The following is a 14,970-nucleotide window of genomic DNA, read 5'->3' as shown; positions in this document are numbered from 1 at the left end:
AGAGAGTGATCTTCCTTAACATAAATTCAGGAATTTAAATTAAGGAACCAAGTTGGCTTGGGAGAGAGAGAGAGAGAGAGAGAGAGAGAGAGAGAGAGAGAGAGAGAGAGAGAGAGAGAGACTCAGCCTTAACATAAGAACAGGATTCAAATTATGTTGGCTGAAGAAATTGTTTTCTTGTATGACTCTTAATTTGTGAAAAGTTTAGATTGGACCCAAGACTGGGCTCGGCTATGTTTTTATCAACTTTAGAACTTAATTAAAATGTTTAAGAAACAGTTGTTAATTTCCAGAGCGACAAAATATTTCCAACTTAATATTACCCACTTTCAAGGTGTTTTGAACGCGACATATTCCATACCTGATAATTAAATTGGTCTGAAAAACTTAACGAAAGATTCAGTACAAATATTTCAAATGTTTTATCTCACAGTTAATAACATAGAATTTTCTCGGATAAGTTTAATGCAGCAACATTCTAAAACTTAGGTTTGAAGGATTATGTTGAAGTACTATACTACTATTTCTGTTAATAATAATAATAATAATAATAATAATAATAATAATAATAATAATAATAATAATAATAATAATAATAATAATAAATGTCCAAAGTTAAATGCTAACCAATAGGAAATGTTGATTCGTTTATGCTCATTTCCATACTAAATATCGATAAAAAAAGTCATATTTATAAACAACAATTCATATACGGCGACTAGCACGCAGTCAGACCCCCTAACCACTATTATAACTCATTTGACGAACTATATGCAAGAACTTAACCGAGGGAAGTTAAGAGACTTTAACTTGAATTTCGGCGTCAATGAATGTAAGGATTAAATGCCAAAGACATTCAAGACGTAAAAATGATCAAAATTTGATTGTAAATTTAATTTAGAATTTCTTCAGATGTAGCTAAAAGTGAGCTAAAGTTGACCCAAACTCGTATTCGGAATATCAGTTCTAAAAGACCATAGATTTTTACACACACACACACACACACACAGAGAGAGAGAGAGAGAGAGAGAGAGAGAGAGAGAGAGAGAGAGAGAGAGAGAGAGAGAGTTTGGCTAGCGTTCGCTAGCCAGTATCAACAGGGGCACTAAAAGACGAGGAGGGGCGAGCATGAGAGAGAGAGAGAGAGAGAGAGAGAGAGAGGGTTCAATGTTATATCCTCCATCATTTTCTCCATCGCGTCCAAATGATGGATTTCCGCTCTGTCTATTACTTTTGCTAAATCTCTTACTCTATGAATCATTGTCAGGATATCCTATTCAGCCATCTTTCTATTACTTTTACTGTATAATGTCCTTTTGTTACCATATATATATATATATATATATATATATATATATATATATATATATATATATATATATATATATATATATATATATATATATATTATTTATATATATAAAATATATATATAAATATACTATTGACGTAAACCATTGAGCCATCAAGAGAGGTATAAGTCTTTTGCCGAGATATATACTGCTTCGTGTCCCCATATTCCAATTCATTTATCATTATATAAATTCCCTTCGGCGACAATTCTCCAACGGAGATATACCGAGGTAGCGTTTCGATGTGTGTGTGTTGTTGTATAAAAATCACGGTGTGATAAAAATTTCATAACAAGAGCTGCGTGTTCCAAACGTTGAACTGTCATGGCGGAGGTGGGTCATTGTCGAGGCTAGTACAATTTCCCCGCCGACGGGTAAAAGCTACGACATCTCGGCAAAAGACTTATACCTTCTTGATGGCTCAATGGTTTACGTCTTTTTGGTCGCGGGTTCGTGTCCCCACGATTCCAATCCAAAAAATTCTCCAACGGAGATATACCGAGTAGCGTGGATTTCGATATTAGCGACATTTGATTGTATAAAAATCATTGTGATAAAATTTCATTAGATATATATATATATGTCTATATATATATATATATATATATATATATATATATATATATAAAAGTGTGTGTGTGTGTGTGTGTACCAGTAGATTCTTACACACACACAAAAAAGCAAGACACACACACACACACACACACACACACACACACACATATATAATATATATATATATATATATATATATATATATATATATATATATATAATAAATACATAAAGTTTCTGCAATTTCTTCCCACATTCCAAAAATCGATATGTAATAGTCTTTTCATTTTAATTATTTCTTCTGTATTCCCTAAAACAAAACAAAAGTGTAAACACATAACATGCAAATAAACTCACATTCATACCTTAGACAAAAACAAACACACTCACAAAAAACAACAAAAACACATAAAATAAAATAAAAAAAACACTGAAGAAATCATCCATGAAGAGAGGAAAAAAGTTCATTCGAAGGATACTCACAATGTGTGGAGTCTGAGCCCGTGGAAGGATTCTTTCGAAATCGTGGTGATTCTGTTCCCGGACAGTTTCCTGCAGGAGTGAGAGAGGGAGAGAGAGAGAAGAGAAACATTGATTAAAAAAAAAAGATGGAGACAAGGAAATTGTGATAAGGTTTTACTACCGGAATATGCCATCAGTGCAATCCCATTTGGGTGGGTGAATCTTTATTATTATTATATTATCTTTATCTTTATTATAATATTCCTTTTCTTTCGTCGTCTTTGATGAAGGCAGGCTTTATTTTCACTTTATCTTTATCTCCTTTTTCATGTTAGGTCGTTGTCTTTATTGGGTTTCTTTCATAGCTACATTTTTTAGCTGACGTCATGCCAAGGAACAAATTCTCTTAAATGTCACGTATTACTTTCATGATTCTTGAAAGAAATATTAGAAGTGGTTCTCTGTATACGAGTATGCCTTTATATACAAATATTTCAAAATCCCTTTACACTTTGGTGTATTTCAATACATAACACAAGATACAAAGAATTCAGAAATAACTACAAAGATACAAAGGACAACTGTCTTGTAATTCACGAGAGGACTTACTTTCCTCTTGAATAGGGGATTTTAAGACCATTGGAACAAAGAAGAGTATAATGGGTTTTGCATAATAGGGAAATGTCACAGAAGGGTGAAGATACAAATCGTCACAGAAGGTTGAAGATACAAGATTTGGAGTGTTTGCTTTGTATATACTTCAAAACTTGTATACACAACTTGTTTATGTATCAAAAGAAGTAATTATTTTTAAGTCTGTGTATGGCTGATTGTTTATATTTAAATAGTGCATCATTATTAGTATGTATGCATGTTTCTTTGTTTGATTTTGTTTGTTTGTTTGCATGAATGTATGTAAGTATTTGATTAAAATGGTCTCAATATGCATGTATACATAGCGTTGTTGCAGTTATTTGAGTAAAGTGCCGGATTACTAGCATATATATAAATTATATATATATATATATATATATATATATATATATATATATATATATATATATATATATATATATATATATATATATATATATATATATAAATTGTATGTTGGTAGATTGAACATATGTTTACATACTGACAAATAATCAAATACATGCATTCGAGCAAGTGTGCTAAATACATACTTGCATGCCCTTAGCTAGTCTCGTAAAGCTCCCAAAATCAGTCTTTCTTTGCATTTCTGGACCCTACATACTGGTTGTATTACTTCCCCTATATCTGTGTTCGCAAAGTTTCGCAAATTTTATAGGCTTTCGTCTCGTAAGGAGGAAGTCTATCGACTCAGGAAAGGGCGGAGAGATCTCGTTTTACTTCCTTTATTTTTCCTTCCTATTCAGGAGTGGAAAGACAGGGGTGTCTTAAGAAAAATTTTGAAAAATGGAAGAAAGAGAATATGAAAGGAGATACAGTAAAAGGAACGAAAGGGGTTGAAGCTGGGGGCCGAAGGCACGCTGCAAAGAACCTAAGTAATGCCTACAGACTGACGGCACCCTATTTGTCTACCTATCTATCTAGCTTAATTAGTAAAAATTTTACAAACGTCTAAATGTGTGGCTATGCATATGCATATACTGCATATACATACACGCAAGCATATGTATATATATAAGTTTATATATGTTTATATATATATATATATATATATATATATATATATATATATATATATATATATATATATATATATATATATATATATATATATATATATAAATGTATATTACTAAAAGGACCACATTCAACCTGGATGGTATCTAGTGAAGTATTTATTCAGAAAAAGTTACAAGCTTTCTTGGGCAAACAGTCCACATTATCAAGTATCCGTAATGTGGACTGTTTGTCCAAGAAAGCTTGTAAATTTTTCTGAATAAATACTCCATTTAGATGCCATCCAGTTTGAATGAAGTTCTTTAGTAATTCTACTAATGCACAGAACAATTGCGTATGTGATAAAAGTTAATATATATATATATATATATATATATATATATATATATATATATATATATTATATATTATATATATTATATATATATATATATATATATATATATATATATATATATATATATATATTATATATATTATATATATTATATATATATATATATATATATATATATATATATATAAAGTATATTTACATATATACACTTGTAAACACACTCGCAAGTACTGTTTCCTACACAGGCGACCCCTGTCTATTCGCAGCAAACTGCGGAAAAAGGGAAACTCGACACAGCGCCATAAAATATTTTTGGAAACAGCACAGGCAATATCCATTGTATTCCACATAAAAGTATCTCACTTAGATGACATCCCCTTTTGGTCCTGGGAAACAAAATATATATAAGAATTTCCTTGTCGAGTATTAAACGAAAATACTGCGAAACTTGGTAGTTCCTCTCTTACTTACTTTTTTTTCAATCTCTCTCTCTCTCTCTCTCTCTCTCTCTCTCTCTCTCTCTCTCTCTCTCTCTCTCTCTCTCTCTCTCTCTTTTCTTTATTCAGGGCAATAGAAGCATAGCATCAAAATGCAACAACAGAAGTTATGTAGCCTCATCTTGTTCTGGTGATAAAGTTTATGCTTTTGGGGGGAACGAATTTTTGCCACTTTGTATTTCTCGTAAAGATGAGGACGGCGGTTAGAGCAAAGAGAAAAAAAAGAAAAAAAAGAAAAAATAGGAAGGAACCGGAGGAAGAGGAGGATTAGAGTACGAAGAAGAAGAAGAGAAGAGGTGATGAGGGTGGGTGTAAAACATGAGTGATATGGAGGGTTTTTGCAAAAAAAAAAAAAAAAAAAAAAAGGGTGAAGGGACGAGAAATGATGACTGTGGGAAAGAAATATTCTGATAAAAGGAAGAGAAGGATAATGCAATGGATTAATTCTAAATGAGAGAGAGAGAGAGAGAGAGAGAGAGAGAGAGAGAGAGAGAGAGAGAGAGAGAGAGAGGGTGGTAAAAAACAAAGGTGACGGGACGAGAGTTGATGACTGTGGGAAAGAAATATTCTGATAAAAGGAGGAGGAGGAGGATAATGCGAGGGATTAATTCTAAATGAGAGAGAGAGAGAGAGAGAGAGAGAGAGAGAGAGAGAGAGAGAGAGAGAGAGAGAGTAGTAAAAAACAAAGGTGAAGGGACGAGAGATGATGACGGTGGGAAAGAAATATTGTGATAATAGGAAGAGGATGATAATGCACAAGATTAATTCTAAATGAGAGAGAGAGAGAGAGAGAGAGAGAGAGAGAGAGAGAGAGAGAGAGAGAGAGAGAGAGAGAGAGAGGAAAGTTCTAACACTATGAGGTGGGTACAAAAATGTAGGTAACAGATAAAAGGAAAATAAGTACAAACGAAAGATAACAGATAAAAAAAAAAAAGATAAGAAAGACACGAACATAGCCCCCGCCAATATTTCGGAACCTGAAAGCACCCATGAGAGGCAAGTTTCCCCATAAATTTGAGATTTTCCGAAGGTTTTGCTCTGAAGTCGTCTCCCGATATAAGGATATGTGTGCAGAAATCGATAGGTATTAGGGCCCTTTCGGTGATATGCCTCTATATGACTCCTCTGGGTACGTCAGGTCATAGGTTCTTGCACAGAAATGACGAGTTTTAAATCCTAATGCGGTAGCACCATGAAGGGTACATGCTTTGGTAATGGCTTTGTAACTGGTAGTTGGTAGAGACAGAAATGACTATTTTAAAATCCTAATATGGTAGCATCATGAAGGGTACATGCTTTGGTAATAGTTGTGTAACCGGTAGATGGTACATACAGAAATGACGGTTGTTAAATCCTAATATGGTAGCATCATGAAGATACATGACTTGGTAATAGTTTCGTAACTGGTAGCTGGTATAGTGTGGACCTATTTCCAAGTTATATACTCACATACGGCCTATGGATACTCCAAAATGCTATTGTTAAATCAGGCCTTTAAATCATAATGGGTGAACTGAATTCTCTGGATAAGGAGGTGGGAGTAAAGATACTCAATGAATAATCTGAAGTTTAGTATAATTAGTGAATGGGACAGAAGAATAAATGATAGTACACTACAATGATAGTATACGAGTATAGATAGAACAAGAAAAATAGTAAGTAGAGAGAGAGAGAGAGAGAGAGAGAGAGAGAGAGAGAGAGAGAGAGAGAGAGAGAGAGAGAGAGAGAGGATAGTATAATGCAGTTCACTATATATATATATATATATATATATATATATATATATATATATATATATATATATAAATAAATATTATATATAAATATAATATATATTATATATAATGTATATATAAATATAAATAATTATGTACGTGTATGTGTATATATATATATATATATATATATATATATATATATATATATATATATATATATATATATATTCTTTTTCTTCTTTTAACGTGCTTTTTCCCATTTTTGCATGGGGTAAGCACGATGCCTTCTTTGAAGGACTTTTGATTTGGCTCTGGGGTAGACCGTAGTCTCGATCGGCTGCCCTGCCCGACATCGCTTAGATGTTACATGTATTATACCAGACCCAACGCCCTTTCTCCCAGCAGCGAGAAGTTGTTGCGCGGGTAGGTCGAGAATTCGAGACGTGTGAGATGTTCGTTATGTTTTTAGAAGATGTTGTAGTGGCTTTGTTTTGTGTGTGTATTTAGTCGGTAACACCCATTTGCTTTTAAGCAAACCTATCCGTTGATTACATACATAATCCCGGGGTGTCTACACGGATAGCAAAGTGTCCGCCTCTCTGATCAGTCGGCTGCGGATTTGAACCCGCGCCACAGACCTCTACGAAGTCCGAAGCTGCTGCTGTAACCGACTGTGCCATCGAGGCTCCTATATATATATATATATATATATATATATATATATATATATATATATATATATATATATATATATATATATATATATATATATATATATATAGAGAGAGAGAGAGAGAGAGAGAGAGAGAGAGAGAGAGAGAGAGAGAGAACATGTAAACAAAAATATTCAAAAATATAAGTCCCAGGAGCACTCCCACAAATGAAAACTGATCATGGCCAAGTTGAAGTTGATATCGATGAAGATAAATGGTTGTGATCTTCTTTACGCGGACTACACCCAAAATACATTTAATAAAAGAGCAGAGACAAGGAGCAGACGAAAAATTGGCCTGGTGAAAGGGGAAATTGTCCACTGCTGTAATCTATCTATTAATTTATATATATATACATACAGATGTGTTATCTTCATTATTTAACACTGAAACGTATTGTACACTGCAGTAATCCATTTATTAAAGTGTAAATAAACAAATAAATATACATCATCTTCACATTCTAGCCTATAGACTAATTGTACATTGGATTAATCCATCTATTAACTTAGATATACACTTACAGATATACGTTACATTCACCCATTAGACTCTATACCTATTGTACATTGCAGTAATCCATCTATTAATTTATATAAACACATACAAATATACGTTATATTCACCCTATGGACTCTAGACTTTTTGTACATTGCAGTAATCCATCTATTAACTTATATTTACACATACAGATATGCTCGTCTGTTATCTTCACTATCTAGAATCTAGACGTACTGAACTTTGCAGTAATCCATCTCTTAGCTTCTAAGTACACATACAGATATACGTTATCTTCACTACCTGGACTCTAGACTTGAATACATAGCTAGTTCTACTTTCGCGTTCTCCATCTTTTTTCCTTACACCTTGAGATTTTGTCTATTCTTTATTTTATTCCAGTCTCATTCGGTGTCCATTGTTTACATCTTGTTTCCCTATATTCCCGTATTTCCTCTCTAGCAGACTGATAAACATTCTCGCATACATGAATGTTTTCAAAGTAGCTACGAAACTCTCAGTTATAAAGAAATTTATTGTCTCAAATTAGAACTAATTTTTTTTCAAGGGCAGAATATTGAGACAGCATGGTCGAAATTTGCAAACAAAATAATAATAATAATAATGGGTTGATTTTTATCATATACCAGTTTACCACGATAGCAGCAGCAATAATAATAATAATAATAATAATAAATAATAATAATAATAATAATAATAATAATAATAATAATGTCCGGCGCTTGCACAGAACCAGTACAAAAAGAGGCATGATTCAGTAGCAAAAGCCCTCCACTGGAAACTGTGCAAGAAACACCAGCTAGCTTCCAGTAATAAGTGGTACGAACACCAACCTGAGGGAGTGATAGAAAACGATCAGGCAAAGATCCCCTGGGACTATGGTATCAGAACAGATAGGGTGATACGTGCCAGTAGACCAGACGTGACGTTGAGACAAAATCAAGAAGAAAGTATCACTCACTGATATCGCAATATCATGGGACACCAGAGTAGATGAGAAAGAAAAAGAAAAAAATAATAAGTATCAAGACCTGAAAATCGAAATAAGAAGAATGTGGAATATGTCAGTGGAAATTGCACCCATAATCATAGGAGTACTAGGCACGATCCCAAGATCCCTGTAAATAGACCTGGAAAAACTAGATGCCGAAGTAGCTCCAGGAATCATGCGGAAGAGTGTGCTACTAGAAACAGCGCACATAGTGAGAAAAGTGATGGACTCCTAAGGAGGCAGGATGCAACCCGGAATCCCATACCATAAAAACCACCCAGTCGAATAGGATGACTGTGATAGACAAAAGTAATAATAATAATAATAATAATAATAATAATAATAATAATAATAATAATAATAATAATAATAATAAATCTGAATCGACATCTTGGCCCGCAAGGGGATGCTAATCCCTCTAGAATCTTATACACTTTTTTTTGTTTTTATTTCATATCCAACTCCTCAACAAACTTTTGTTGAAAGCCACTGATAACTTTCAGACACTTCGTGAACAGACAGACGCGAGGGAATATATTTGACCTCATCACAACTTTACCATTTTAAATATTAATATTATTTCGGCGGAATGTCTGTTGCATACCTTATGAACAAACCAAGATCAATATTAAGATTATTAAGATTATTATTATTCAGCAGATGAATAGGTTTTATCTTCTGAATAATAATAATAATAATAATAATAATAATAATAATAATAATAATAATAAATGTGGGTAGTAGACCCTCTTTCAAACAAATATTGTTGAAGGTGATGGCTGCATCAGTTCATAATAATAATAATAATAATAATAATAATAATAATAATAATAATAATAATAATAATAATAATAATAATAATAATACAAGGAAAGAAATAACTTTGAATTATAAAAGCAAATGATAAAGAAGTTTCAGTTCGCGATTGCCTTGCTTTCAGTGCAATGATAAATAAGACAAGGAAAATCTTCAATGACTAAAGTGGAGAGAGAGAGAGAGAGAGAGAGAGAGAGAGAGAGAGAGAGAGAGAGAGAGAGAGAGAGGGTTGGGGGGGGGGCGGTGTGGAAACGTAAGAGGTTATGACAGTGATGCTATTAGAAGGCGCCCTTTTGAACCCTGCTTTTCTCTCCCACGCCAGTTCTACAACTTCTTCTTTACGTCACTTCGAATAACCCCGGATTGAAAACTCGCCAAAAGGAATTCTATGAAACCCTTAGGAAATGCCGCTGAATGGAACATTTCCTTATTAGACCTTTAGTACTCCATTACTCTCTTGCAAAAAAGAATTCAGACCTAATTGTAGGTTGAAGTTTTGAAAATTCAATTCTGAGCTTTGAAAATTTATTTATATATTTTTTCAACTTTCCTTTATATTCTTTACATCCGATATTGGCTTGACGAATCAATTCACTCTTCCAGTGAACTAAGCGACCGAAGGAAGCAATTCCTTATTAAACTTTGAGCAATGATAAAAAAGAATTCAGACCTAGTTGTAGGTTGTTTTTGAAAATTCAATTACCAGTTTTGAAAAGTTATTTATATTTTCCCAACCTTCCTTCATAATCTTCATCAATAGTCTCTTTTGGCTTGGCGAATCAACTAACCCTTCCAATCGCCTAATTCTTTCAAAAAGAGAATTAAACGTCCGTATCTCTCGCTTCAATATATTGATGACATACGTGAATGAGATTTTTTTGTAGCGTCACTTTTGAATGTACAGGATTTCTTTCAGGCAATTTCTCCTTCTAAATTTCATACGATTTCTTTATTTTTCTGTCGTTAGTTTTTGTTTTTAAATTAGAGGATTGGATTCTTTTTGTTTACTCTCACAATTATCAAGGGTCTATATCCTGGGCACGTACGCTGGAAAATAGTTAATTCGTCTTACTGAGACATGATAAAGAATACGCTTAAAAGTAAGCGATATAATTCTTACAAAGATAAATGCTGAGCAAGCATTTGTGGCATTAAAGAATATTAATCTATATAATTAAAAAAAGACTAAAACACACATTTCAGTTAATTAGATGCTTATAAATGACTGTGAAGATCTCAGAAATGTAATTTATTTCCCTGAGGAAACGGAAATAATATTCTTAATCTGAGTCACCTCTTTTTACTCAAATATGGTTATTTAATCAAAAGTGCCTGGGAAATTTTATGCCACATTCTGCTCTGAAATAACGCATTGGTAATTATAACAATTAATTAAGATTATATCGTCAGCAGCGTCATTAATATGAACATTCCAATGCTATTTGCAATGCTGACATGATTAATCCATTTTCCGATTTGTGAATGCCGTTATTCCTGATATAATCCAGTATTATTCATGACCAGCTTCACCAGCGATATATGGCGTCTGATAAAAGCATCGTTATTTTAATTAATTTTATGACTAATCAAACACCATTATTTATCTATTTATTTAGTAATTTATTTATTTGCTTTTTTTACAGACTCTTGAAACCCATGTTCCTTTTTCGTGAATTCAATCAGTTAGAAAAAAGTTAAGTATACCTTAGTTTAACCAGACCACTGAGCTGATTAACAGCTCTCCTAGGGCTGGCCCGAAGGATCAGATTTATTTTACGTGGCTAAGAACCAACTGATTACCTAGCAACGGGACCTACAGCTTATAGTGGAATCCGAACCACATTATAGCGAGAAATGAATTTCTATCACCAGAAATAAATTCATCTTATTCCTCATTGGCCAGTCGGAGATTCGAACTCGCGGCCAGCAGAGTGTTAGCTGAGAACGGAACCCACTCTCCCAACGAGGACCTCAATCAGTTTGAAATCCTAGAATGGCTTTGATAGTGAAATATTGCGTACAGTACCCGTAGAGTTTTGTAACATATTGGCGAAAACTAAAACGATCATTTAGGGAACCAAAAGAATATTTACAGAAATCTTATATAACTGGAGAGGAATATTAAGCTTAATAAGTCAAAACATTATTTTGGGTTTGATAGTGAAATATTACGTACAGAGACCGTAGAGTTTTGCGCATTTAGAGAAAACCTCAACGCGTTTATGGGAGACTGTAAAAAATATTTACACACGTCTCATTTCACTGGAAAGGATTATTTATTCCCTTTGTCTTCAATTTTTGTAAACAAATGTGTACTTATAAAAGCCCAGCAGCAAATGACCGTCATTAGCTTCCAGTGCGTGGGTAGAGCGCTCACGCCACAGTGATCTTAACACGAAAATGCCATATCTACATTATGAATAGCTGCTTACGTAAGGATGGTAATACTGTGCAAGATTATCTTGAGAGCATCATGCGCGTTTTATGAGACGCAAATTAAGTAAAGCAGATGAAAATGAGACAGACATTGTTTGAAAATCTTTTATCATGTCTGGAGACTAATGGAATATGGTCTCTTACTCTCTTCATGTACATAATTTTATATACTTGATGAGAGAGAGAGAGAGAGAGAGAGAGAGAGAGAGAGAGAGAGAGAGAGAGAGAGAGAGAGAGAGAGAGAATTTTCTTGCAATAAGGTCTTTAATTATTTTATGTAAGACTGCATTTGCAGTCAAGGAAAGTTTCAGAGAGAGAGAGAGAGAGAGAGAGAGAGAGAGAGAGAGAGAGAGAGAGAGAGAGAGAGAGAGAGAGAGAGAGAGAGAGAGATTTTCTTCAATAAGTTGTTTTCTATTTTATGTAAGACTGAATTTTCAGTCAAGGAAAGTTTCGTCTGAGAGAGAGAGAGAGAGAGAGAGAGAGAGAGAGAGAGAGAGAGAATTTTCTTGCAATAAGTTGTTTTCCTATTTTATGTAAGACTGAATTTTTATGTAAGACTGAATTTTCAGTCAAGGAAAGTTTTGTCTGAGAGAGAGAGAGAGAGAGAGAGAGAGAGAGAGAGAGAGAGAGAGAGAGAGAGAGAGAGAGAGAGAGAGAATATTTGACGTTAACTCATAATAAGCTGTTATTTCGGCGCCTTAAGGAAAAGTTGGAATGGCGTGATTTGTAACCTCTAATGGGACCACTAATTGCCATTATGGGAGACAACCACAAACAGGCCAATAAAGCGTTCGGAAAAAAAAAACATGAATTAGACAGTTAATGGTACTTTCCATCTACTAAAGCGAGCTTTCGCTTATAAACTCTTGGTAAAAGCCTCTTTGGATCTTGAATGTATTTTTGAATGATATTCTCACTTTAAGATTGTCAAAAATCTGAGAAATGTATTTGAAGATATTCTCACTTTAAGATTGAAAAAATCTGAGAAATGTATTTTTAAGATATTCTCACTTTATGATTGAACAAAATCTGATAAACGTATTATATTTGAATGATATTCTCACTTTAAGATTGTAAAAAATCTGAGAAATGTATTGTTGAATGATATTCTCACTTTAAAATTGAAAAAAAATCTGAGGAATGTATTTTTAGATATTCTCACTTTGAAATTGAAAAAATTAAGATATGTATTTTTTTTATGATATTCTCACTTTAAGATAGACAAAGACCGGAGAAAAGTATTTCTTAAGATATTCTTACTTTAAAACTGATAAAATTGTGAGAAATGTATTTTCTAATGATATTCTCACTTTAAGATATACAAAAATCTGAGAAATGTGTTTCCAAGATATTCTCTCATTAAGACAGACAAAAATTTGATAAATGAATTTCGTAAAGATATTCTGACATGAAGGCAGACAAAAGGCTGCGAAACGTATTCCTCAAGATATTCTCACTTTTTGAATGACAAGTCTGAGATATTTTTTTAAAATTTTCACTTTAAGATAGATACCGTCTGGGAAGTGGATTTAAAAAAATATTCTCACTTCAATATAGACAAAAGTCTGAGACATGCGTGCATCCGAGAACAGCTCAGCTGAGCTTCTAAAACTTACAAACGACAATACATGTGGTATATTTTAAATAATCTTTTTTTTCCTCATTGTAAATATCATTTTGTTCTTCAAGATACTCATACATCAAGAAAAAACAAATCACAATAAACTTTGAAAAGATTAACAATGTGAAACACTTTTGGAAAAAATTCTTTGTAAAGGAATCTTTTGTTCTTTAATATATTCAAGCTTCAAGACAGACAGATACGTCAAGGCATAAATAATTTTGGAAACGGCTCATGTTCGATTAAAAATTGAATGAAAAATGACAACAAATGTTAAATAAAACAAGAGTATTGAAGTGATCACTTAATACTTACAGATGGCGAAGGGCTGGATAGCTCGCAAACGCTAGGTTCTGGATCGTCGTAAGATTGTTGTTGGACAAATCCCTGGAAAGAAAAAAAAGGATGTTTTCAATAATTAACTGGAAGGAAAATAAAACTGAACAAATGATGAATAAAATTTAAAACTTGTTCTTCAAGTTATTGAGAGTTAGCTGGTTCCTCCAAGCCGTTCTTTGGAATGACCACGATCCTCCACAGTTGACTAACCACAGGCTATTTAAGTCAATGCTTACGTTAAAGATTGCACAACGTAATTTTCATAAAACGAACCAGTCATTTCTCCCATGTGGGGTTTATTTAAGGCGAGGTCATTTTATTATAAATAAATAAATATATTATATATATATATATATATATATATATATATATATATATATATATATATATATATATATACATATATATATATATATATATATATATATATATAGATATATATATATATATATATATATATATATATATATATATAAATATATATATATATATATATATATATATATATATATATATATATATATATATATATATATATATATATATATATATATACTGAAGTAGTTGCTTATGTAGGAATGTATGTATGTATGTTTGTAAATGGACACTTAGGAATGTTTGTATGTGTGGATTATTGACAGCGAATGATGAAATACATATTATAGCTGTTATGTAATATAGATGAAGTCTGAGTTAAAACAAATGGAACTGCAAGAATCGCATTTGTGTGTTTGTGGTCCTCATAAAGAAATGTTTGAAGAGAGTATTTTTTTAGTAAAAAAACAATAGCTTTGTAGCAAAAAGAAAAAAAAACTAGAGAAATGAGAACACGGAGAATTTATGAATTAAAGTCAAGCATTTACGAATACAATTCATAAAAAGAAATTCAAATATATATATATATATATATATATATATATATATATATATATATATATATATT

The 14,970-nt window shown here is 32.5% G+C and overlaps 1 protein-coding gene across 1 annotated transcript in view; it reads right to left on the bottom strand.

Annotated features, from left to right (window-relative positions):
• Positions 1 to 14,970, bottom strand: part of rk (rickets) — a 725,726-nt gene that overhangs the window by 27,598 nt on the left and 683,158 nt on the right. The window contains 2 exon segments of the mRNA XM_067084108.1: positions 2,391 to 2,459; positions 14,004 to 14,075. Of these exon segments, the coding sequence (XP_066940209.1) occupies positions 2,391 to 2,459; positions 14,004 to 14,075 (141 nt within the window).

Source organism: Macrobrachium rosenbergii, chromosome 41, assembly GCF_040412425.1.
Source record: "Macrobrachium rosenbergii isolate ZJJX-2024 chromosome 41, ASM4041242v1, whole genome shotgun sequence".
NCBI lineage: Eukaryota > Metazoa > Arthropoda > Malacostraca > Decapoda > Palaemonidae > Macrobrachium > Macrobrachium rosenbergii.
The sequence above is the reverse complement of the archived record's forward strand: the minus strand, read 5'-3'. Positions and strand labels throughout refer to the sequence as shown.